The sequence below is a fragment of the Acinonyx jubatus genome, chromosome A2, assembly GCF_027475565.1.
Source record: "Acinonyx jubatus isolate Ajub_Pintada_27869175 chromosome A2, VMU_Ajub_asm_v1.0, whole genome shotgun sequence".
In the NCBI taxonomy this organism is placed as follows: domain Eukaryota; kingdom Metazoa; phylum Chordata; class Mammalia; order Carnivora; family Felidae; genus Acinonyx; species Acinonyx jubatus.
Window position 1 is genome coordinate 143,924,747 of NC_069383.1, and position 25,250 is coordinate 143,949,996.

At 49.3% G+C, this 25,250-nt stretch overlaps 1 protein-coding gene across 5 annotated transcripts in view; it reads right to left on the minus strand.

The window, feature by feature from the left end:
- CACNA1D (calcium voltage-gated channel subunit alpha1 D) overlaps positions 1 to 25,250 on the minus strand; it is a 305,082-nt gene that overhangs the window by 86,298 nt on the left and 193,534 nt on the right. For all 5 annotated transcript variants that reach the window (XM_027038967.2, XM_053220348.1, XM_053220346.1 and 2 more), the window contains exons 9-13: positions 21,231 to 21,400; positions 5,310 to 5,397; positions 4,971 to 5,030; positions 3,938 to 3,964; positions 413 to 573 (exon numbers count right to left, since the gene is read on the minus strand). In XM_027038967.2, coding sequence (XP_026894768.1) covers positions 413 to 573; positions 3,938 to 3,964; positions 4,971 to 5,030; positions 5,310 to 5,397; positions 21,231 to 21,400 — 506 coding nt within the window. The remainder of the gene's footprint in view (positions 1 to 412; positions 574 to 3,937; positions 3,965 to 4,970; positions 5,031 to 5,309; positions 5,398 to 21,230; positions 21,401 to 25,250) is intronic.

Genomic DNA, 25,250 nt, shown 5'->3' on the forward strand with positions numbered 1-25,250 from the left:
CCATCAGTCATGGAGGGGCAATCTGGCCTTGCTTAGGTGCCAATGATAGAAGAAGCAGTTGTCTATCAAGTGGCAACAACCACTTGCCAAGAATACCATACAGGAAAATAAAGCTTCCGGTAGGGTCAGGGAGAAGGGAGACGAGGTCCCTCTCAACTGCAAGATTCCTTGATCCTAGGTTGCCACAGGGTTAAGACAATGAGAGGCTTGGGTGTCAATCAGCCCCAAGGTGCTTCCACTGACCACGTGACAAGCACTACGCCCCCGCTGCTCTGGGTGCAGCCTCTCTCTGGATGGTTCCACTGTCTTCCAAGCTAGTGCCCTCCAGGAATGTCCCGACGTCGCACATTGATAAGCCTCAGGAGTCCCTAATTCAGAGTCAGAATAAAAAGAGAACAGCCTCTGCTCGTACCTTGAATCTGCGTCAACCAATCAGGCTGGTTGTAGTGCTCGGAGGAAATGGTTAAGGTGTTGAGAAACACCAGGACAATAACCAGCCAGTAAAACGTGACAGACTTCACAGCAGCCCTACATCTCCTGCGATTGAATCGGTTCCAGCGGCGCCAGCGGCGGCTGCAAGAGAAGCAAAAGTTACTCCCCGAATGGCAGACAAAGCATCTGAACGTCCAACAGATGTTATGGAGACATAAGCTGTCTTTAACTCCGGAGATCCAGGTCACGGGGTGCAGGAAGGAAAGATGAGAACAAAGGACACAGAAATTAACAGAACTCATCATACTAATTGTGTTGGTCTTAAAATACAACTTTTAAAATAGTATCTTGACCTGATCACGCTATCAGTTTCCTTCCTATGGTTTTAGATAACTCCGTAATCTGCCCTAAGCAATCCTCAAACTAGTGAGAAGAATGTAGATATTCATAGATTCATATGCAGATGCAAAACCGAGCCCGCACACATATATGCAGTTCCCACCATATGGTACACGGGTCTGTTCACACTATGGGTGCAGAGAGCCGTCTGGCTGATCATACACATCTCTTGCAGCATCTTAACCGTCGTACAGAATTTCTCAGGCAGCAAAGTGCTCCAAACCCAGTTTTCCTTTTAGGGAAACTTTAGGTCCTTTCTTAAATCCGGGAGGTTCCTCCAGAGCCTGGCAGACTTGTCAAAGCTGAGTAGGACATGAGTCTTCATCCTGAGTCATCAGGTGCCCTTGCTAACTAGCGATGCTCAAAATATACCTTTAGGAGAAGAGCCAATATTGAATCATGTTTTCATACAAATAAGATGAGCTGAGCCAGACAGACAAGTAGCATGTCCTCTACCGACTTTCAGTTCTAGTGTGTCGTTAGGGAAAGGATCCCCTCCCTTAGCCTCTTCTCCCCGTGGAAAACATTCCCTGCCACAGGATGGATTGGTGAGGTGGGTCCCAGAAAAAAGGCCAGCCAAGTGGCGATGTCAGTCCTGTGCAGGCTGTGTTCACTGATGGGGGCTGTGGGCACCTCCTCTGGGGGCCTGAGTCAGAGGAATCTCCAGGCTGGGTCCAAGCTGCAGCGCTGGCTGACTCAGCGGCGTTGCTATGCTAAAAACACCGTAACCCAGGGACCGAGCAAAGAAAGAACCACGCTGACTCTTCAACAAGGCCTGGCACAAGCAAAGTGCATTTTGTTCTTGCTCCTGCTATGTGGTTTCCATGGTAACAGTGGCTGGAAACATGATGACCAGTGTAGAAAAATCCCACTAAAGACTATCCCCTTGAGGCTGGGTTTCTCCTGAGATACATAATTCAGTACACACAAGCAAGGTGATCCGAAAAAGAACCAGAGTTGGTGGTTCTATTTATGCTGTAGTGACAAGTCACAAGCATCTCATCATGAGGTCTTGGAGGCTTCACTCTCCCATCCCCTGAAGTCCTGCAGCATTTCTCAATTTGCCCCTCATGGGGCTCCAGACACTGGGTATATGGAGGTGAAGAAGGTGCCTCGTCCTGCGGCCTCTGACCTTGAAAAGCACGCAAGGTTGGGGCAAATAACAATTATAAATCTCCACTAAGCGCTTCTCTCAGGGTCCCGAGTACAGGCGGAGAGACAGGAGCAGCAAATGCTCTCTGCGTGAGGCAGGAAAGGCTTCTCTGAAAAGCTGAGATTTGGGCGGGCTCTGGATAACAGAGTAAGGGTTCACCAGGGGGCAGACGGGAGGGCACTCCACCCCAGGCAACCACAATGGCCAAGGGGACTGAGGTGGGAAGAAACCGCATGTTGAAAACTGACAGCAGTCCAGTTACCGCCACAGAGTGGGGAGTAAGGGGGCGGTGTCCGAGGATCAGGCCAGAGAGCGAGCTGGGGGCCAAATTATGAAGGAATGAATACGCCCTCTGGCAACAGGGAGTCAGGGAGGGGCCTTTAATTGTTCTTTTTTAAGTCCAGTTTATTGAGATAGATAGATATGTGGTAACTATTAACATTTAGGAAGAGGGTTTGTAACCACCACCACAGTCAAGAGGTAGAAGATCTCCATCACCCAAAGAACTTCCCTCATGGCCCTTTGTGACAGTTAACCCACCCTCCTCACCTCAGCCCCTGAAAACTACTGTTTTTTGTCCCTATTATTTTGTCTCATCCAGAATGTCCAATAAATAGAATCACACAATATAGAGCTTTTTGAGACTTGCTTCTTTCACGTAGCAAAAATACTTTCTGGATTCGTTTGTGTTGTATCTATCGGCAGTTTTTTCCTTCTTATTGCTGAGCGTTATTCTGTCATATGCGCGAACTACGATTTGTCTACCCATTCGCCATCTGATGGACGCTGGAGTTATTTACAGTTTATAGCGATTACATATAAAGTTGCTGTAAACTCTTATGTAAACATTTTTCATGCAGACATTGATCTTCATTTTATATAAATGCCTCGGAAGTGGAATTGCTGGGTCATACAGTAAATAGATGTTTAACTTTCCAAGCAGCTGTCAACTTGTTTTCAAAAGGGCCGTGTCTTTCAACCTGCAGGAACATATGGGAATCCCCACCAATCTGCATCCTTGTCAGCACTTGGTATTGTCAGATTTTAAAATTTGATCTGTAGGTGTAAAAAATTTTCTAATAGGTGTATAGTGATGTCTCACCGTGATTTTAATTTGCATTTTCCTCATGACCAATGGTCATGTCATGTGCTTCTTTGCCATCCACCTCTCTTTGGTGACATACCTGTTAAAATATACTAACTCTTTTTTTATAGTTTTCCAATTATTCACACCATATTTATGTATTATTCTTCTCATATACTGGATACTAGTCCTTTATCAAATGTTTTGCAAATGTTTTTTCTTCCGGTCTGGAGCTTATCTTCTCATATGGCCAGTGTTTTTGGGTTTCGTCTCTAAGAAACCTGTGCCTGACCCAGGGTCACAAAGATTTTTCTCCTGTGTTTTCTTTTAGAATGTTTACAGTTTTAGGTTTTACATTCATATGTCCACTTCAAGTCAATTTTTGTAGTAAAATGTTGTTTTTAATTGAAAAATAGCATTTATACGGAAAAGTATACAAATCATAGGTATATGGTTCAATGTGTTATTACCAACAAAACATGTAACCTGCATCCAGAGCAAGGAACACAACATCACTAGCACCTCAGAAGACCTCTTGAACCCCCCTCCGTAAAAAACTTGTAAGCAGAAAAGAGACAAGAAGAATCCCTCTTTAAGGACAGACTCTGGGCAGGAGTACGAAGGGTTGATTGGTGACAAGAAATTGTTCGTTGTTACGTCCTGTCAGTTTGTCTTGGGGCAAGATCTTCAGCACCTACTCTGCTGCTCTCCACGGCAGGTGTTTGATACTTACTGGACAGACCGATCTTCAATATGAATGTTCTAGCCCACAGAGTAAAAACCAAGTCTAGAGCAACTCCATGTATAGTTGAGAAGTTAGAAAGTAAAACACCAGCACACAGGCTTAAGAAAAAACAGAAGATACTGACCTGAGCTTGGATTTTGAGATGGCTTGGCTGAAAGAAAGAAAGAATATGATTTCGATTAGGAAGGTTTGAGCATTTTCTCCCCATCACTTCAGCTAAGAGATGGAAAAGCCATGCACAGAAGCCTGGGCTCAGCATCCCCAGCTTCCCCAGTGAGCCAGCAGGGGTGAGAGCAGAGCAGGAGGCGAGGTCTGCCGGGGCCATGCAGGCCAGGCTGACACCCACCGGGGCCCAGGCAGAAGACTCTTAGCCGGCTGCCCTGTGCAGCCCTGTCACAGGCCATTGATGCCGGTGGAGGTCCTTCTCCCCTGACCCCACTTCCCCAGACTGAAGTCAGCCCACCCACTCCCCTGCTTGCAACTCAGCCACACTGTGCTGCTACTACAGCAAGAGAAGCACTGGATTAGGAGTCCTGGCTCTGCTATCCACTAACTGCATGGGTTCGGGCAAGCAGCACAACTTTTTGAGCCTTAGTGTTCTCATCTTGAGGATAACGAACCCATCCCCCCGCCTACTTTACAATGTTGTAGAGAGGGTGGAGCAAGACAACGGAGGCAAACGCACTTCTTAAATTACTGAGCATTCTGCCCAAAACACATTATTTTTACGAATCTCTGCAAGAAGATCAAATTTTCTTAAAAACACCGCCTCTACTTTACAGAGATAAGACCTAAAGTGTACCAGCAGAAAGCAAATGAAATAAAATCGCATGGGCTCCCCAGAGTAGGCAGTACTCTGCACATTGCACACTGCTGGTCCCCACCAGGGACCAGGTTATCCAGACAGAAGCCAACAGGGGTGAATGTGGTGGCGCCCTCCACTATTAGGAGAGGGTGGTGCAGGGCTCCAAAAACAGGTGCCGTGAGCAAAGGATAGTGGGCTCTCAGTGTCCAGCCCCGTGTACGAGGCCGCAGAGAACCCGCCAGTGAAGGAAAACTTAAATATGCAACGCATTCTGTCAGCCGCTCTGCCATACAAGCGCTTCGTCAAGGCACGGATGCCAACAGCAGACAGGGAGGAGAATCAGGCCTGTTACCCCCACCGCCGACACCCAGAGGGCCCAGCCTTGGCCGTGCCTCTTCGCTTCCACCAGCACCTAGTGGAACAGTGGAATTGCCGGGTTACCTGGCACGCCCCGCAGCAGGCTCTGCCTCAGCAGGACGGGCTGCTCTGGGGGAAGAGGCATGTGAAACGCCGGGGGCCTGGGGGCCTGGGATGGGAGGGGAGACCAAGGGGTCCAGGGTGAGCCCACCCACCCCTCGTGCACCTGAGGCTATGGCCCCGGGGCTCCACTGAAATCTGGGGTGCCTTCCCCCACACCTGTCCCTCCAAGAAGACAGGAGGGGGCAGGAGGGCCAGCGGCCTCCACACTCACCAGAGACTCCCACAGCCGCCTTGGTTCTCGCCTCCACCACTTACGTTCTCCGTGTTCACAGACTCTGTCTCGCTGGTCGGCATGCTGGCTGCGGGGAGAAGACAACACTTTAGACGGGCACGTTGGTGGCTCTACGTGCCCCGGAGTTGGCTGGATGCAGATTGCCGCCACCACCAGGCAGGCCCTCTGGGAGCCTGGGAGGAGGGTGGGGGAGGGTGAGAGGTCAGGCACCTCCAAGGCAGGGACCCTTTGCTCGCAGGACCTGATCTGCCATTCTGCAAAGAAAGCCCATAGGGCACCCTCCTCCCCATCGGGAGGAAATTCAGCCTAGGGGAGGAACTCTGGGCCTCATACCAACGTATTCTCCTGACTTCCAGGAATGCACTGCGTGAGGCCACCAAAACAACTCAGTTACAGTGACATCTCTGTTTGCCTCAACTGCCGCTCTCTAGAAAATCTAGACCAACACTTCATACGTGAATTCTTATTTTAAATATACTGAAGGAGCAGACGTATCGGATGCAGGAGTACATGAAGGTACCAAGCACAAAATCTTTTTAAAAATTTCAGAACGCTACTCATTATTGACTAATTTGTCTGATGTCTGCATTCCACCGAACCAGTGCGGTCAATACGCAGAAGGCTCTCACCAAAGTGGCCAGAACCAGAGCACACAGAAAGCATATAGTCTGACAGGTAGAAGGTTTGCTCCCAACCAGTGACCAGAGGGCAAAGCTGACCGTGGTCTCAGGGTCACCGGGGTCTCTGGACACGTGTCACTCCTCTACAGCTGGATTCTGAGCAGAGGAAGTAGAGGGAAGGTAGAAAGGCACCGAGGGATGCTGGGAGGTCCCGGGACCCACCATCTGGCACACGGGCATTATTTCTCATCCACCTGACTCAACCCTATAGCATCACAGGCATGTGTTGGAGCCGGGCCAGGAAGGAGATGCAGGGCATAAAGAGGGACACAGCGCTGCACCTGCCTTGGAAAACCAATGGATGCCAATTAACTCAGAAGAGAGCCGCCTCAGGGTTCCGTGCAAGGAGTCCTGGAAACACACAGGAAGGAATGATGAATTCTGCCCTGGGTTAGGAGAGGGGTTCACTGAAGATGGAAATGTGGGAGAACCACCCAACCACGTGCGCTTCTTTACCCTGATGCCTGATTTTGAACTGTAGTGACCGTCTTTTATAGACCTGATGGTAGCAACGGGAAGGCCTTCCCCCTGTGGGCTCTGCCGACATGGCTTTTCTTAGCAAGGATGCCTCCGGTTTGATCTGCAAAAACGGGCAGTGGTGCTGCAGGGCCCTGGTGGAGGCTCTTAGGCCGGCCCAGGAGCAGAGGGCAAAGGAGCCGGGTCAGCAAGTGCCATGGTGTGGCCGTGTGTCTGTGGGCCCTGCTCGGACAAGGGCTGGGCTCCCAGAGAGCCGAGACACATCTTTCCTGCCGAAGGGAATCCTTTTCCCTCTGTGGGCACCTAAGTCCCATAGCCGTGTCCAGGAGCATTTAGGCAAAAGTATCAAAAGCAAAATGAGCAAAAATTACAGACCGACATCGCACTACAGATATTCTCTCAGAATAAACCTTTTTTCTTTTCTTCCTCAATTAAGTCAAAAGAAACGAACTACAAGCTTTCATTCACTTTTTTACTACTCCACTCAAAAAAAAAAAAAAAGACAAAAATAAAAAACCCCACATAATCCAACCGCAGATAAGCCTTTAACAAAAACTCCATAAACACACACACACACGAGCTGTTCCTGCAATTTTCTTCTCCATGACTGATCTGTGCTCTGACTTGAGGAGAGAGACGAAAACACTGTAAAGTGCAATGAAGTTCATTGTTAATGTGTTCCTCCCATAGGTCACCCTTGTCTTCAGTGACAAAGAACATCACAGTGGGAGACTCCTACAAACGTGACCGTGAGTCATCTCTGTGCAATGCTTTTTCTTGGTAGTTACTGTCACTACTAACTAAGGGACAGAAGCTGAGAGCAGGATGACACGGGGCATGGGGTGGGGCGTCGTCCACAGGCCCCAGTTAGCTGGACAGAGTCCCACCTCTCTGCAGGCTTTAATGTCCCATCTGGGAAGTGGTGTTACTAACTCTCCACACTCTTGAGGGTGACTTCCATCTCTAACAGGTTAACACTTCACGGTTCTACTATTAATCATACTGTAACTGTTATTACTATTTCCAAAAGAGCAAACTTCTGAACAGGCTAAATCTTTGTGGCTTCTCACTCTTCTAGGGCCACGTCCCATGATGCTGTCAATACAGTTGCTGCGTTGCATTCCCGGAGCTTCGTTTTTTAAACACTCTGATGGAAACAGATAAATTACGTATTGGCTTTGGTAAATGCAGGGGGGCATTTTGCATTTCTGTCTCTGTGCCAGTTACCAGTGAATTAAATGTACTAGTTACTCTCTGGATATGGGAACCAAGTGGGGAGAAAGATAAGAAATACAGGCAAACTCCCTAGACAGAAACAAAGAGAGGTTAATTATGTGGCACAGTATCAGGGCTGGCTGCACAGATGGAGAGAAGTTTCCCTGCCCTCCAGGCAGACTCCATCCTTCAGGTGGGGTGGGATGGTGGCTAAGAGCAGGCTCTCCGGTCAAACCAGATCTAAATTTAACCGCACCAATGTGGTCGAAGTCTCCAAGGCTCTATGTTCCCATCTGTGAAATGGAAAGTACCCACCTCACAAGGCTGTTGGCAGAATTGAGATAAAACACACTGTGTGTTTTTCTCACAGTCCTGGGTTATCCTATGTGGGTCCAGAGTGTTGGGCAATCGGTGAGGCTCACACATGGTAACTATCATCTCAAGAAGGCTCTCCCGGAGTCCCCTGGAAGCAAAGCGACACTCCCCTCATGGCCCAAATCCAGGGTCCCTTTGCCCTGACCACTTCCAGTATGGCACAGAGACATCCAGTCTGAACAATCTTCCAGGCTCCTCAGTCAGTTTTGGCTATCACTCTTGGTTTGCAGCTTTTCTGCCTAGCTTAGCCTGATGTAGACATAGCAACTTTTCTATCATTATTGTTTGACATCTAGAGAGGCACAGACCCATAATAAATAACTTAAGCCAGAATGACATCAACCAGGGCTGAGGAGGCGGCAAAGGGGAGGCAAACGAAGAGGACGGTGACTATGCTATAATCAGTGACTCGTTTGACCCCAGAAATGGACTGTGATCCAGTCCCTGCATCTGAGCAGAGGAACCAGGCTCTGATGGGGCCCGGCAGCCTTTCTACGTGCCCCAGCCCCTCCCTCCCTATCACAGGGTAGCATTTCCTTTCCCCAAAGTACAGAGACCGCAGGCCCAGTGGGCAAAAGCATTTCACCCTCCACTTGTACGAGGCACTCATTGTTTTTCATGTTAAAAAATTGGTCCGAGTTTTACTTCACTCAGCCCCAGTGGGACTTTATCTATGTTTTTAAAATCAAGACAGGAGGATCACAGGCTGTTAGAACTGGAAGGGGCCTCAGAGATTACATGAAGCAGCTCTGTAGTTTCACAGATAAGAGACCTGACCAATCTGCCTTGGGACACACAGGCCTGCGTGAGAAAGCCCTCCTGCTTCCCACCCGGCCACACCCCCTGTGCTTACGGTATGGGCTTCAATATGCCGGGACACGTGTGCGTTATTGATGTATGTTGATATGTATGCTGGTATATCCTTAAAATTACATTTCATATACTTAAACATACTGGTATATGTTGGTATATGTTGGTTTATCCTTAAAATGCCACACACTAAAAGTTCCAAAAGCCAAGTAAGCCTATTATCCAGCAGCCTTGGTTTGTTTTCCCGATGACCTCAGTTAACCCCCAGAAACCTGGCCTACAGCCAGGCCACCTCCAGGAGACCACCACAGCAAGGAGAGAGAGAACAAGGATCAAGCGGCTATGGTGACTACTGGGACTTAACGAAAATCCACGTAAGCAAATCCATGGGAAAGCCACTGGAAGACATGCCTTTACCCTAAATGGCTGCCCCGTTCAGGGTGACCACGCTGTCCCCTTCAGTACAGATTTAACAGTCATTGCTGACAAGTGGCTCGGCCTCGTTAGGGATGCAGGCGGAGACACCCCTCAGATCCCACCATGTGATCTGCCGGAAGAAGTAGGCCAAGGGGGCCATCTGCATGCAGAGAAGCTGTAAATCCTTTCCCCTCACACATTCCAGGGAATTTGAGAGCTCTGCTGAGCAAGTTTTCACTTTTTTAAATATAAGTTTTAAAACTACTTCCCGGGGCGCCTGGGTGGTTCCGTCGATTAAGCGTCCTACTTCGGCTCAGGTCATGATCTCGCGGTTCGTGAGTTCGGGCCCTGTGTCGGGCCTGCTTCAGATTCTGTGTCTCCCTCTCTCTCTGCCCCTCCGCCACTCCCAAAAATAAACAAACATTAAAAAAAATTTTTTAAAGCTATTTCCAGAATCCGGGTGAAACCAGGCATCCGGGTGAGCCCGTCTAGAACAGGATGCTGACTTGCACTGCAGTCTGCCCACTGGAGATCTAGGGGAGCTCAGGGCCAATGCTCCGTAAGCTATTCCAGGCTGCAGGATCAGGAGGAGACCTCCAGGGCAGGCGCTGAGGCTTACACGTGGGTGGACTGAGGAAAGGCCCTGAGGACGGCTGCTGGTGAGGAGGCGACGCCAGACAGCAGCCCAGTGGGCCCGGCTCTACGGACGAAAGCCGGCCTGACCTTCCCAGGCGGGGCCCTGCTAGGAGTACTCTCTGTGAACCCGCCCTGCTTCTAAGATCTAGATGCCACTATGGGCAATGCCGCACAAAATAAGCCAGGGAAGTACACCGCTGTTCAGCCCAGCACAACTAACTAGCATTTCCACCAACATGTAAACACTCCTCTGTTTACACTCACTGCCAAGAACATAGTTCTCAACCAAATCTGCCTGACTTGTGAATTCAGAGAGAATCCAACACACACGTGCACACACACACACACACACACACACACACGGTGAATGAGGCTGTGTGTGGGTTCAAGCAGGCAGCCCCACAGCTATGTTCCCCATTAGCAGGTATAGCAAAATCTCCAACATACTTCCTTCAGTGATGGAGCCTACTTAGGCCAAAAGATGCACACACAAAAATGTCAGAGAAGCTGGGTCTTTGTCACTGGTAACATGGGGACAAGTCCTTTCCCTTTTCCTCGCTGGGCTTAGTCAGCTAATCTATAAAATGAGTTGTTGAGTGATATCATCTCTAAGACCCATTTACCTCTGACCTGCCTGAACTGCTGAAGAGACGAAACACCCACAGGCTGTCTGGTTTTACCGCCAGCACTGAGGGAGTTTCCTTTGCACTCCCCCAGCTTGGTGAGGACAGCAGGGAATGAGCAGTATTGTGAAGCACCTGCCCACCACTTCTCAGAAGGGCCACCAGGAGTCCGGCAGCCTGCCCGGGAGAAGTGATCGCAAGCCACCTCCAGGCAGAGCCCCTGGGGCAGGGAGCAGCCCCCGAGAGGCCTCAGTCAGCCACAGGAGACCCAGGACCCATGCCAGCTGAGCCCAGAGCTCCCCAGCCTTCTCCACAAGCCTGGCACACCACGTGTCCTTCACAGATGTCCTGGGCTTCTTGGAGCCATGGTCCTCTGTTCTCCACAGGACAGGCTCTCTTGTACACTCACGGATGCCTTTCAGCATTGGCCTCCAAGCCTAAGCAACCTAAAGCTTCTCACTCTTTCCTTTCAAAGGGTGGAAGCATGAGGTTGGACAACGGAGTGGTGGCAGTCATGGCTGCCTTCTTCAGGGATAGGGGATCCGAAGTCAAGATCTTGTGGGTTTTTTTATCTTATTTTCATGACAAGCACGAGCAGTGCCATGACGTCCCCTGAAGGAATTTGCCTGTGCTTGCTAGTAGGGGCACGCTTAGCTGTCACAGGGTAACAGACTCTGATTGCTGTAAAGAAGCCAGACTCTTCTTGGGGAATGTGGGTCAAGGCCAGACCAAGGTTTCTGTGTCTAAAGCAGGAATGATGCCCTGACAATAATTATTTCTGTATGACTGATGACAGGGGGAGCACGGCATCCACACAAGGGCCTTCACCCCAACAGCATCATCAGGGGTCTTTTTTAGGATCATGGGGTGTTTTGGTCAATAAAAGACCTCCCCCACTCAAATACAATGTTTCCTAAAAATACGAGGCTTCTTCCTCTCCCTGTATACCTCAGAAAGCTAACAAAACATCCTGGAAAAATCCCAAGACCTGAGGCCCCGTCAGGAGGCTGGGTACCTGCATACCCCATGAGAGGTCTCTTCTCTTCTGGGGACAGAACATTCATCTTCTCACGGTGATGTGCCCAGGGCTGTGGTCCTCAGTTTTCTTATGTCAGTGACAATATTTCCCACTTAATTGAAGCCCACTCTTCTGCAGAGGCCTCCAGGAGCTGCATCAAGGCTGGGTCTTCTTTGCAAACCTCTGCAAACACTAACCGAATGTGAGCCAGCCCCAGCTCTGTCCCTAACTGGCCTACCCCCACACAAGGCTCTTTCTCCTCTCGGGGCCACAGTGTGCTCTCCGGAGCGCAAGGACCTTATGTCTGACACTCTCCACTCCTGTCCACTTTCAAGTCTTCTGATGACCGTAGATGCTAAAAGCCTTTAGTCAGTCCGCCTGTGTCTTGTTCAAGTCTGGGTCCTACAATCTACAAGCTCAGCATTCCCATGATGGGAGAGGCTACAGCCAAACATATAATGTAATGTGTCCCCTCTGCTGCCTTGGCAGTTGGCTTTGTGTCCCTATTTACAGTCAAATAGACTCTTCCTCCAGAGTCTGACCAAGGCCCATCTCAGTGGCAGTAACTAGCTGGACTGTGTGATATGCACAGGCAAAGCTTCACGACACTTTAAGACTATAGTGGTGACCTGGCAGGCAGGACACGACATGAGTTGTCTGCCTAACTGCCCTACATGCAGACGGCCCTGCCTCTGACCCCAGGGTTTCTGATAAGGGTCTATGTTTAGCATTCTTTTTTTAAAATTAATTAATTTATTTTGAGAGAGAAAGACAGCACGAGCAGGGGAGGGGCAGAGAGAGAGAGAGAATCCCAGGCAGGCTCTGCACCGTCAGCACAGAGCCCGATGTGGGGCTTGAACCCACAAACCGCGAGATCATGACCTGAGCTGAAACCAAGAGTCAAGCATCACCCAGGCGCCCCTAGCATTCTTTTTTTTTTTTTACTTTTTTTTTTTAAGATTTTTAAAATTTATTATTTTTAAAATGTAATTTATTGTCAAATTGGCTTACATACGGTATGTAAGGTGTGCTCTCGGTTTTGGGGGTAGATTCCCATGGTTCATCACTTATATACAACACCCAGCCTAGCATTCCTTTTTTAAAGCATAGCATGGAAATTAACTGTGCCCCACATGAGCCCTTTCCTCATTCCAACTGGCAAAGGCAAGTGCCCCCAAATCTTTGCATCCTAGGAATAGATTTTTAACTTCATTCTGGAACCTGGAACTACTAGTTTTAGCATGTCTTGGACAAACCAACCAGAGGGTGGAAAACCAGCAGGCCGTTTGAAAATGTAACCTGGAAAATAAAAATCAATCAAATAACATCATTGGAATTTCTAAACAGTTTAGATGAAAAAGCCTCACTGGGGAAACGTGTTTAAGAAGTCTGTCTTCCAGTGTAAGAACATTCGTGGTGAATTAAATGTTCCAAGGGGGTTCGACTGCTTCTTTAAAAGGTATAGTTCAAACAGAAAGGAAACTGCAATGCTGTCTTGGCCAAACCATACATTTGGGGTAAAGGCAAGAAGAAAACAACATGACCGAGGTTCAAAGAAATCAAGCAGTTCAAACATAGGCATCTTATAAACACACCACACGGGCACATGCACTTCACACCAGGTCTATGTGCAAGGAGAAAGCACCAGAAGCCTCAGGACAGGAGTCTCCTGAGGGGAAGTTCAACCTCAGCCATTTACCGTGATCTTTAGCCCTGCGTTGACGAAAGCCGCAAAACTTCCTTTTCTTCTTATCCTCTTTTAGCAGGTCGGCCACCGTGACTCCTTCAGGTGGAACACAGGCAATGTCATTACGATTCAGTAGAGGGCAGCAGAGAGCAGCAGGAGCAAGGGAAACGGGGCCCAGAGGACCCGAGAGGCGGCCACATCCGCGAATCCTGAACTGTCTTCCTCACGTGGACATCTATCGTTCGGGGTCTGACCAGTAGAGGGGAAGTGCGTCTTCCATAGCTAGGATACCAAATGCCTGACCCTAGGAACCTGTCCTAAATAAACAACCAACTAGCCCATCAGAGACGAAGCTTCCTAGGGTTTGGCCTCCCTGCTAAGAAGGGCGCTAGGAGAGGGCACTTGGCAGCAGTTAGGGGTCCTGGGTGGGCAGGTCCAGCCCGTATCGCCCTGTGGGTCAGGACACATGGGGGTTTGATAGTGGGCTCTGGACTTAGGCCAGGTCTACCCTCAGCCCCACCACTTCCTGGCTGGAAGACCAAGGACAGGTTACCTGATTTGGTAAGTCTTTGCTTATGTTAGTAAACGGCAAACAGTAAACGCAGTAAATATAAGTGTTGGCAAGGCGTGGTCAGCCATTATGAGTATAACTCCCCTGTGGCCACTAGGTCACAAGAAAAATGAATGTAGGGTCTCCAGCTCCTTTGGGCTCTGGGTTATGCTATGACTGCAGGTAGGCTAGTCTTCAGGGTAGAGGCCACACGCTCAAGGAAGAGGGCTGCAGGGGCAGCAGGGGGAAGCAGAAGGAATCCTGAGTGGGTAAGGACATGGAGAAATGGGCACCCATAACATGGTGATGTGCATGAGGACCACTGGGCATGACACATTTCTAAAATGGGCATCGTCTGGGACCCAGCAAATCCCTTTCTGGTACTCTCTCCCACAAGAATGTGAACATCCATGTGCATGCATTTGTGCGGCTTCACGGTGGCTCATGTGAAAACGAGCAGAACCTGAGTTCAAATCCCAGCTTGTCCACTTGACAAGCATGCGACCCTGGGAAGCTACTTAACCTCTTTGTGCTTCAACTTCCTCACCTGTCAAGTTCTTGCCTCCCACGGTGCTGTGAGGAATAATGGACGAGTACACCCATGGCCTGAGAACAGTGTCTGACATTTAGGAAGCACTTGATAAATGTGAGGTGTTATTATTCTGTGTTCTTTCATCGAACAAACAATCATTGGGAGCTCATATGTGTGACAAGGACCACGCCAGGTTCCAGCCACACGGTGGAGAACAGGAACAGACCCTGTACCTACCCTCAAGGAGCTCACAGTCTCCTCGTGTTAGAGGAAGACATTTATCAGACAATCACACAAAGGATGCATAAAGACATGCCGCTGACACCTGCTATAGAGGTCCAGGTGCTAGACAGTATACAGTTCATTGTAGCAGCTTTATAATGACAATTTATTGAAAACAGCTAAAATGTGGTTTTAAAAAACACAGAAAGATGTTTATGACTCATGGTTCAGTACAAAAGGCGAGCTGAGCCACGTGAGCTGATGGGGACCTGAGTGTGGGCTGTCTGTGAAAACCTGTACGTTCTTACAGGCCCAGGTGAGGGAAGCACAGGCCCCCAACTGCCCAGCCTGGTTCCCTCATACTTTCTACATGTTGATTCTTGGCAATGAGCATATATTACTTTTGTAATTAAAACATATTAAAAACAAACACAACACTGACTTGGACTCTACACTTGGCCATTCCTCATGTCCACACTGGGGCGACCATCCCTGTGTCTGTCTCCCGCCAGCTCCTGTGAGACCTACCCGGGGCAGCCATCTGCCCCCCGCAGTACCCTAAGTGGAGGGGGTTCTTCCGGAAGACCCCAGCGCTGGGCCCACCCCAGTCGGCTCTCCTGGTCAAAAGCACTTCCAACAACCTCTCTGGAGAGGGCAACCCTCCCGAAGCAGGTTTATCATACGTACCTCTAACTGCAGCTGTTTGCTTTACAAAGCTTTTAAATGAACATTTTCCATTTTGAACTCGCGCCCTGAAGTAGTTTAATTGTGACGAAAGCAGTTTTCTAAGTCATATTTTGAAGACACAGGCTTGGAAACAGGACCCACACATTTCCATGCTGTGTGCTTGCAAACAGCTATGCCCTTCCTGGTTTCCTGCCCAGCCCCCAAATCAAACATGAGAGCAAAAGACATCCAAGTGGCACAGGGGAGGCAACTGCTGTGGCAACCTTCCATGCAGACACCTGCTGGGCAGGGGCAGAGTCCCGATGGGAGGGGCAGGGGCAGCCTCTAGGACCTCTGAGGAAGAGGAGAGCTCCTTGTGGGCATCATGCACTCCCACTTACAGAGACTATTGATCATTAATAGTTCCTACAGTGAAACTGCCCTGCTTTTCTGGCCAGAATTTTAGAATGAGCTCCCTTTAAAATGATTTCATTATTTTTAATGCCCTTTTGTTTTCTTCTTTAAAAAAAAAAGACTAATCACGGACAATGAGAAGAGTTTAAAATAGAATTTAGGCTTCCAGATTTTAATGGCCCTAGAAAAACGCCATTGTTAACTCAGAAGCAGCTGCATACGTCTAAAAAATCACTTTGAGATTTGGCAGGGTTTCTTAAGAAACTTGAAGCTCAGCGAAAAGTTAAATAAATTATCCTTGAAAATATCCCAAATGCTTAGGAACTAACTTCCAAGGGAATTTTGTCTATTCAATTAACCATGTAACACCAGCTTCCTAATAGCAAATTTATAGAATGGACGTTTTAGATATTCCATGAATGCACAAAGCTAGAATTATCAGTCACCACAGCCACCAGAGAGTCCAGTTACGGACCGACTGCTTCTCCTGTCTTCTTTCAAGTGAAAGCCTAGAACAGCGTGACATTCAGTGTGATAGCATTCCAGAGCTCCCAACCCTGGCTTCACATGGGAACCTCCAGGGACCAGCAGATAAAATCATGCCTGGGTCCCGCCGCAGACAAACTAGTCTTCGTGGGCGTGGAGTGATGGCATCAGGATGTGTCTGCACTCCCCAGGTGACTGTCATGTACAGCCAGAGTTGGGTACCACAGACGCAGACAGTGACATTTAGATTAGAGAGAAAAGATAATGTGTACGCAGCTCTAAGCACTTGATTTGACATCTGCTCTCCAACAGCAAGCATCAACCAACCACAAATGGACGTTGAACCAGAAAGCCGTGCTTCCGTATCTCAAACGTGACTGAGTCAATAGGTTTGCCTCCCACCAATACTTTAGAACCGTATAGTCTCTGAACAGGAAAGTACAGGGATGTGTTCCTAAAAGGGGTCCCTAGCCTGAGGTTGTTCAGAGGTCCTGTAGAATCTGCAAGAATAATTCTGTGTAGGTCAAGTTTTCCTGCAGTCTGATGACAACAGTAGTAGTAAGTACACTTATGGCAATAGTGACCCTTACTAGTTACTGGCCATCTAATCCTCATGACAATCTCATGGGCAAACACCTTTTTTTAAATGTAATATATTGTCCAATTGTCTTACATACAACACCCAGTGCTCATTCCAACAAGTGCCCTCCTCCATGCCCATCACCCACTTTCCTCTCTCCCCCAACCCCCATCAACCCCCAGTTTGTTCTCTGTATTTAAGAATCTCTTATGGTTTGCCTCCTTCCCTCTCTGTTTGTAACTATTTTTCCCCCTTACCTTCCCCCATGGTCTTCTGTTAGGTTTCTCAAGTTCCACATGAGTGAAAACATGATATGTCTTTCTCTGACTGACTTATTTCATTCAGCATAGTACCCTCCAGTTCTATCCACATTGCTGCAAATGGCAGGATTTCATTCTTTCTCATTGCCAAGTAGTATTCCACTGTATATATAAACCACAGGTTCTTTATCCATTCATCAGTGGATGGACATTTAGGCTCTTTCCATAATTTGGCTGTTGTTGAAAGCACTGCTATAAACACTGGGGTACAAGTGCCCCTATGCATCAGCACTCCTGTATCCCTTGGGTAAATTCCTAGCAGTGCTATTGCTGGGTCATAGGATAGATCTATTTTTAATTTTTTGATGGAACCTCCACGCTGTTTTCCAGAGCAGCTGCACCAATTTGCATTCCTACCAATGGTGCAAGAGGATTCCATGGGCAAATATCTTTACCCCCTCCTCGCAGACAGGAAAATGGGGGCTTGGAGACACTGGGTAGTGTGTCTAGCACTCAAGTCCAAATTCTCAGTCATAGCCCATTCCAGAGAAGGGGCATCTACATGCTGTCTAGCCTCTGCCTCCAAAGTCTCATGACCTCTTATTAATGGCTTCTGATACCCCCTTTGCTTGTACAGGGTGAGGCTTAGCAAGGGTTTCCTGTCACACTGTCACTTAATCCCCCCATGTCTGCAAGGAATCTGTCCCGATCCCATCCAGGACCCAGCTGAAAAAGGGCAGTCAGTGGCATACACGTCCCAAGGCAGTGTGAATAAGGCAAGGATCCCTAGGGAATGTCCCACCCCCTTTCCCAAAGAAAATGCAGGAGCAGGGCTGGGGTGCTAACTATGCGGGCATGGATCTTACACACCCAGGGAGCACGCTGGCACCGGCAATGCCCACCTGCACTGCCTGCCAACAGGTGACAGAGACCAGACCTGGCGTGTGCAGGTGGTAAATCAACCATCGTCGGCTGATGAGGGGGATGATGCAGGCCTCATGGAAACCCCCTTCCCCTGTGGTTTCTGGCTGTGACAAGAAGAAAATGGATGGCCACCACGGGGTGTCCCTGAGAAACCTCAGAAGCTTTCCTTCTCCAAAAGTTCTGGGCTGCTGGGAATGTATTCAGGGAGGCCCACTTCCTTGCTGGGAGGAGACTTGGGGCTCTTGTCTTAAGTCAGTTAAATCTCTACATGGCTCCCAAAGCCTGGGATTTATGTCTTTTTTTTCTTTAATGTATGTTTATTTTTGAGAGAGACAGAGAGACAGAGAGACAGAGAGAGAGCTTGAGAGCGCAAGCAGGGGAGGGCAGAGAGGGAGGGAGACACAGAATCTGAAGCAGGCTCCAGGATCTGAGCTATCAGCACAGAGCCTGATGCGGGGCTTGAACTCATGAGATCATGACCTGAGCCAAAGTCAGACACTTAACCGACTGAGTCACCCAGGAGCCCCTGTATTTATTTCAGATCCTAATCATCAAGGCTCCGGGCATCTGGTGACTCGGGAAATCAGAGCCTCACTCCACAGGAAACCCCAGCACCTGGTGGAGTACTCCCACAGAAGGGTGTGCTCTTCAGTATCCAAGGTCAAGCTGGTTACCCAGGCTGAGTCACACGGCACTGTGCATGGCAGAAACCACAGAGCTGACATTCCAGAGATACGGCTCAGCTTTGTGGGGTTGGGAGTCCTGGTTACAGAGTGAACTCTGAAGATCTACCACTTTTAAAGGTGGGTTATTTCTTTCCTTGATTATACTACTAAGCAATGCACTTAAGGGTTTGGAACATTTATAACCGTCTGTACCTTGTTTGTGCGATTTCCCTAGCCTAAGAGGTACCCTCCTCTCTGCCACTTTTCGAAGCCACAGCCTGTTCCTCCCTTGAGCTCAGCAGGAACACCACCTCTTCTCGGGAGCCTCCCTTGCATTCCTCCCAGGGCTGCTTCACTGTGCCTTATGGGGCTCCCACAGAAGACTGCTGGCCCCTGATCACATTGCTAGCTTGCCTGTTCTGTTTCAAGCTGAGGCACCGCCCCCTCTGTCTTCCCTCCTCAGCTAGGTTTCCAAAGGCAGAGGAACTGATTTTGTCATCACGTGGCCAGGTCCTTTACACACACTGGCAGGACACAGGAAGGACTAGGCTAAGACAGAGTGGTCTCTCAGGACTAGCAGAAGCCATTGCCTTGAGTCCGGTGAAAACACCCACTCCTCCAGCCACGGGCCACAAGCACGGTCCCACCACAGCTGCTGCTAGCAGTGCTAACAGGGGCGAGGAAGCTGGGGCAACGAAGAGATGACAAGCTCACGTGGTCCCCTACCCCCCATCGGGCACAGCTAAACTGGCTGAGGAAGGCTCTCACTCAGGAGAAGGCACACTTGTGTCGGCTCACACATGACATGTCACATCAGGACAGGGAGGGAAGGGCTGGCAGACCTTCCCAGGTCAGCACCAAAGATGGAGTCTGGAAAGGAAGAGGGGAAACGCGAGGCAGGCATCCCCCAGGCTGCAGGTGTGACTCATTGCCGGCCACACGGGAGGTGCAGAGGCTGCGAGGAGACCATGAGTTCAGGCTCAAATGCCTTGAAGACACGCAGACACCCTTCTTACACCCGGTCACCTAAAGGACAGCACCAAGTTTGGAACTGGGACGAAAGTCCCCTTGTGAACTCCCATCTCAGAGTCAGCACACAAAGTCAGCTCTAGAAATCCTCCGGCAGCCTCCTGATGCTCAGCCACTGAGTCCCTAGCCTTCTCCTCGAGGGAGCAGCACCAATGACGCTGGGAAGCAGCAAGGAGGGGAGAGGAGCGGCCTGCACCCCGCCGGCCCCCCAGGAGCACACAGGACTAAGTCAATCATCTGCAACTGTGACAGCAGGAAGGCCTCACTCCCCATGGAAGCACGGACCCAGAGTCCCCAGCTGGAAGCAGCCGAAGGCCACCTCAGTCAGCCGTGGGCCACTTAGCCTCCATATGCACAGAGGCAGCACAAGCCCTCCCTCACCCAGCCTCCCCCTGCCTACCCTCTGTGCTCCGGCCAAAGGAACAAACAACCTCAGTGTCCTCCTCATACCTCTGCCGTGGCTCAGGATGTTTCTCCTGACACTGGCACACCTCAGACCCGTCCATCCTTCCAGGCTCAGGGCCAATGCCTCACAGCTCCGTGCTGGAGCCCTGCAGCCAGCCATTGTCCCCCTTGGCACCCCGCACCCAGCTTGCCGCCCCTCGCAATCCGCACCTCTGTCCCCTGGTGCCGCAACTTGGTGAGCACAGGCCTACCCTCCCCCAGAAGGAGAAAACTGCTGATGACCGCACACCCAGCACCCGCCTTGCTGAGTGAAGGCGTGACTGCACGCCGTCTCAGGGCCCCTGCCCAAGGGGGCTCGCTCAGCCATCTCCTTCTGCCTTGGTTCCCAGGCCTCTCGAGGGACGCACACCTTTGAGACATGTTCTTGGTCTTTACCATCAACTATTCTAGACTTCAAAGTCCAAGCGTCTCAGTCAAATCCACTGCTGAATGTCAATCTCTGCTTTTACCTGAGGCACAGATGGCCCAGGAAGCGTAAGGGCACATCCGTGAGGAAAGCAGGTGGTGAAAGAGACACCTTGGGTGACAATGGCAATTAACGCCAGGCTTTGCTGGGCGTCGGGCCTTCCTGCTGCAGAAAGTGCCCGCGGTGCCTGGTACCAGGGTGGATGACCAGGCAAGTGGGCTCCAAGTGGCTATGCTGACTCCTATGCCACCTAACGCTGCCCAGATGGGTCAGCTGCTTTCTTCCCAGCCCCTGATGGGCTAAGCATCTGCGCCCCCCCCCCCACCCCACCCCCATGTAGAGCTCAGGTGGGGGCCACTTCAGGCCACACGAAGCTGGAGAGGGACCCTGCTCTTCAAGTTCTTGTCCAGTAACACAGCTCCCTCTGAAGGGAAGGAAGGAGCCGTGGCTTTGTGTCCTGTGCTGCAGGGTCAACGTGTGTCTTCCCACAGCTGCTGCCCACACAGAAGGGGCTTCCCGAATTCCCCGTGGGTGAGTGTGGCTGACCCTCCTCTGCCTTAAAACCACGTGACCAGGTACAACTCTAAAACCCGAGCCTCCGGCAGAATCTTAGAGGTGGTACGAGCACACTGTCCTCTCTGATGGACAGCCGACAGGGTACGTGACCGCAGGCCGGGCCAGGGGGAGAGACGTCTCTCTGCCTGGCGGGGGTATGAGTCACATACAAGCTCTCTCTGGTCAGGAGTAGGAAGGTGCTACATACTGTTGCGTTTGCTTTCCTCTCCTCCTTCTTCCTCGTTCTCAGGATCGATGTCCTCTGCTTGGGTGATCCAATCCAAGTAGCCCTTTAGATCCTCCTCTAGCTGCTGCTTCTCCCGGAGCTTCTGGAAATCTCCCCGGGCTTTAGCCTTCTCTCTTTCCTTTGAGAATTCTCTGAGGGAGGCGGAGAGAACAAGCACATGTCAGGACGTCCCTAGGGACCTGCACCGTGAGCCATATGTCCTGCTGCACAACAGTCTTGTGGCAGGACACACAGCACTGAGTAACAGCCACACAAGCACAGCAACAGAGGCCACACATGTGGACAGGACACAGGACGGTGTCTTCCTAAGCAAGACTGTGGGTGTCAGAGCTGCAGAGACCACATCAACACACATGCGCTGTCTCAGAAAATGAACAATCCCAAGGAGCCCAGGCCAAAATCACCATGTGCTGTCATGGAGGGTCTCCTGACACCCCCCACCATTAGCTTGAACTCAGAGGTCCCCCACCTCCCCCAGAATGTCCCCAGATGCCAGTGGAAGCTGGCATCACACTTCAAAGAGAAAGGACCCGGGAGGGTTAAGCTGTGGTTAAAGAGGGTACGCACCAAGTTTAGGGTTTCTTCAGTATTTTCAGCCAAAGGTAGCATTCCTGACCCTTGTGTCCAAACTAAGAGCCAGGAGGGAGCTCACCCTCATGGCCCGGTGCTCCCTTCCCACGCAGGAAACAGAGCACTGGTGAAATGCTATTGTTGTTCATAACCCTCACTTCTTGCCATGATCTTTCCCCAAAAGTCTTCCCTGCAGGAGATGAAGAGGCAGTACAATTTGTTGCCCATTTATGGGAACACCTGCCCTGGAAAGGCTTTGGCAGACGTGTAAATGTTCCCAACTGCTCGTTGTTTACTCCACCTTTCGCATCTGCAGTCCTACATCCACACATACACATAGAATCCCACATGTGTTCAGGCAAGCCTGGGAGTCAGGTGGATGATTACCCAATTTTCATGTACAAGGAACCATCTGCATTTCCAACCGCGAATGCTTACAGGAGCCAAGTCACACGAATTATGGATTTCGTAAGCACGATTAAAAAGCTGCTAAAAAAGCGGATGAGATTCAGCACAGCTTCTGAGCACACGGCCCTGGATTCTGATGGAGGTTACCTCCGCCTTCCGTCTGCCGTCCTGCCAGCCCGAAGCCCCCACGTCTCCCTGTCAGGGACCTCTTCACCCCAACCCAGACAACCGACAAAGGGGGAAATGACCTGCCTTCATAAAGCCAACCCCTCTTGTCTCTCTTCCCTCTCGCCCTCCACCCTGGGCTATAAAAGGGACTAACAGGTACTTGAACGCTCAGCGACACGGATGCTTCAAGTTAAAAACTGGAGTCCTTACCAAGGCGCTACCCTCTGCCTAGTAAAAAAGGATGACCCTCATTGCTCCCCAGTCACTCACCTCCTGAATGCCCCAGAACCTGTCCTTGGCTCTGTCACGGCTGATCCATCCCCACCTTCCCCCTCTAAAAAATGAGGAGAGGGCAGGGCTATGGGGCATGCTGGGCCCATCCCGCAGGGGAGCTGATCTCAGAGGGTTTGCAGGGTGAGCCAAAGCTGATTAAGACTCAGATGCTTTCTGCACTCCACCCAGGGGCCTTTCCTGCAAGGGAGAATCCCTTCCTGTCTCACGTAGGAAGGGCCATCACAGGCGGCGTCTTGCTGTTCATGCAAACCAGACCCTCAGAACGATTTGGGGCTTCTAGGCCTCCCAGGCCTCCTGAGACACAAGACATGCATAACTCAGTTTTGGGGAGGTTCACCAAGTCAATATGAATTTTGAAGAAGTCACACCCAATCCATAATGTCCATCCCTGGAGAATGAAGTGGGGGCCCTGGAGGCTTACATGGCAACATGTCCCTTTTCTTAAATACATTGTAAAGAACAACCGGGTGGGCCTCATTTGTATAGTCTGCCAAAAGCACGCACAAATCTTTGTGTTTTGATTCTGAACTTGAAGTGTGAAATTTACACGGTTATAATACAAACAGGGTATTCTTATTCCTAGAGTCATATCCTATCTGAGTTCTTGAAAAAGATTACAAAGATAGCAAAAGAGTTACCAGAAAAATTTAAGGGCTTTATAAAAGAGGATTTTGCTTTAATATCGTATTTTATGAAGTGTTTTTTTGCATTAGAAATACAAAAAAAAAAAAACTCTCCAACAAGCTCTATCGCTGTTGTACATTCTTGGTTGTTGAGACACAGGAACACATGCATAGATAAAATCCTACTATGAGTAAAATTTCTGAGAATAAAAACCATTGCCAGGCTTATGGCCCATTTATTTTAAGTAATAGTCGCTATTACACAAGTTCAGGTAATAAAGTTGTTGATGTAAACCCTCTGAACTGCTTTTAGACAGTTCTGAATGGTCTAATACTCAACAGACATGTAACATTTGCTGATTTGGACAGAACTGAGATTTGCAAGCATAAATCTCCTCCTGTGGGCTCTGAGACAGGCTGAAGGAAGAGGGGTGGGAGGAGGGGTCTTTGTGATGGACCTAGACCACACTGGGCTCTCAGTCTGAAGACCTGGGTTCTAGTCCCAGCTCTATCACTTGTCTCTTCGGAGCTTGGGTTTTCTCAGCTGCAATATAAACACAATACTTGTTCTACTGTTTCACGGAGATTAAGACAATACTGTGGAAATCACAAAGCATTGGGCAAATGTGAGGTTCAAAGATATAATATTTAGCTGCTGAATCTGGGCATTAAAAAGGCAATCAGAGGAGCTTTCTCAAACACCAAAGGGAGGAAAACTGCAAACATCTCTGAGTGGGCCCTAAACTACATGATCCCAGAGAAGCAGAGAACAACGCATGAAATCCCAGGCTCAGCGTGACCCCAATGGGCCAGCCAGTACCTCATCAATCCTGTACCCCTCTCTGCTCAGTTGAAAATAACCCATTCCCATCTCAACAATCCTTCCATTCTAGAAAATTCCCACCCAAGTCCACCGAATTTGGTATTAGCCTCAGTAGATGAGGAAAAAAAGTTTTCCATTTTGCATGAGAATTCATCATTTTAGAAGCCATTAGTAAGGGACTGAGTAATAGTCACTACTACAAAAGTTGATTTAACAAAGTTATTGGTAGAAACAATCTGACTTTTTTTCAATGTTTACTATTTTTGAGAAAGAGAGAGAGAGGGACAGAGACAGAGACAGAATCCAAAGCAGGCTCCAGGCTTTGAGCGGTCAGTGCAGAGCCTGACGGGGGGCTCAAAGTCACGAAATGAACTGTGAGATCATGACCTGAGCCAAAGTTGGACGCTTAACTGTCTAAGTCACCCTGGTGCCCCAAAACCATCAGACTTTTTACAAGTGCCTAGAAATCTAACAGGTCAACATGTGACAGAAGCCTACTTGTTCCAAATCAGAATTCTATTTATGGTGCATTCAATCAAAAGGAAAAAAAAGATGTAAGAAAGGCTTCAACAAAAAGGCACCTGGTATTCTACCCTTTATGTATGAAAAAGGGGGAAATAAGGAAACATGCATATTACCTCAGGGTGTATCCAAAGGATAAAGCAGAAACTGCAGAATGGGGACAAATAGAAGGGAGGGGACAAAGCAGGAGGGATACTGTTAAGTATACCTTTCTCTATAGTTTTCACTTTTGGAACCACATTAATATTCTACACATCACAATTTTTCAATTAAATCAAAAAGGATGGGGTGGTGGGGAAATAACCCTAAAGTGGAAGTGAATTGAGACAAATGAATCTGGTTGCATTTCAAACAAATACCACAACGATAAAGAAGAGAAAGACAAAACTAGCTCGGGTAGCTTAGGATCCCTTGACTGTATGCTCTCAGCCTTGGGCAGGATTGAGTGAGGGAAGAACCACAAGTAAATGCTAAACTCTTTGCAGGAGTTTTGTGTTTTGTAGTGCTATGGACAAAACAATGCTGGAATCATTTCGGATTTATTACAGGACTTAACAACTGAGTAAATGTGTC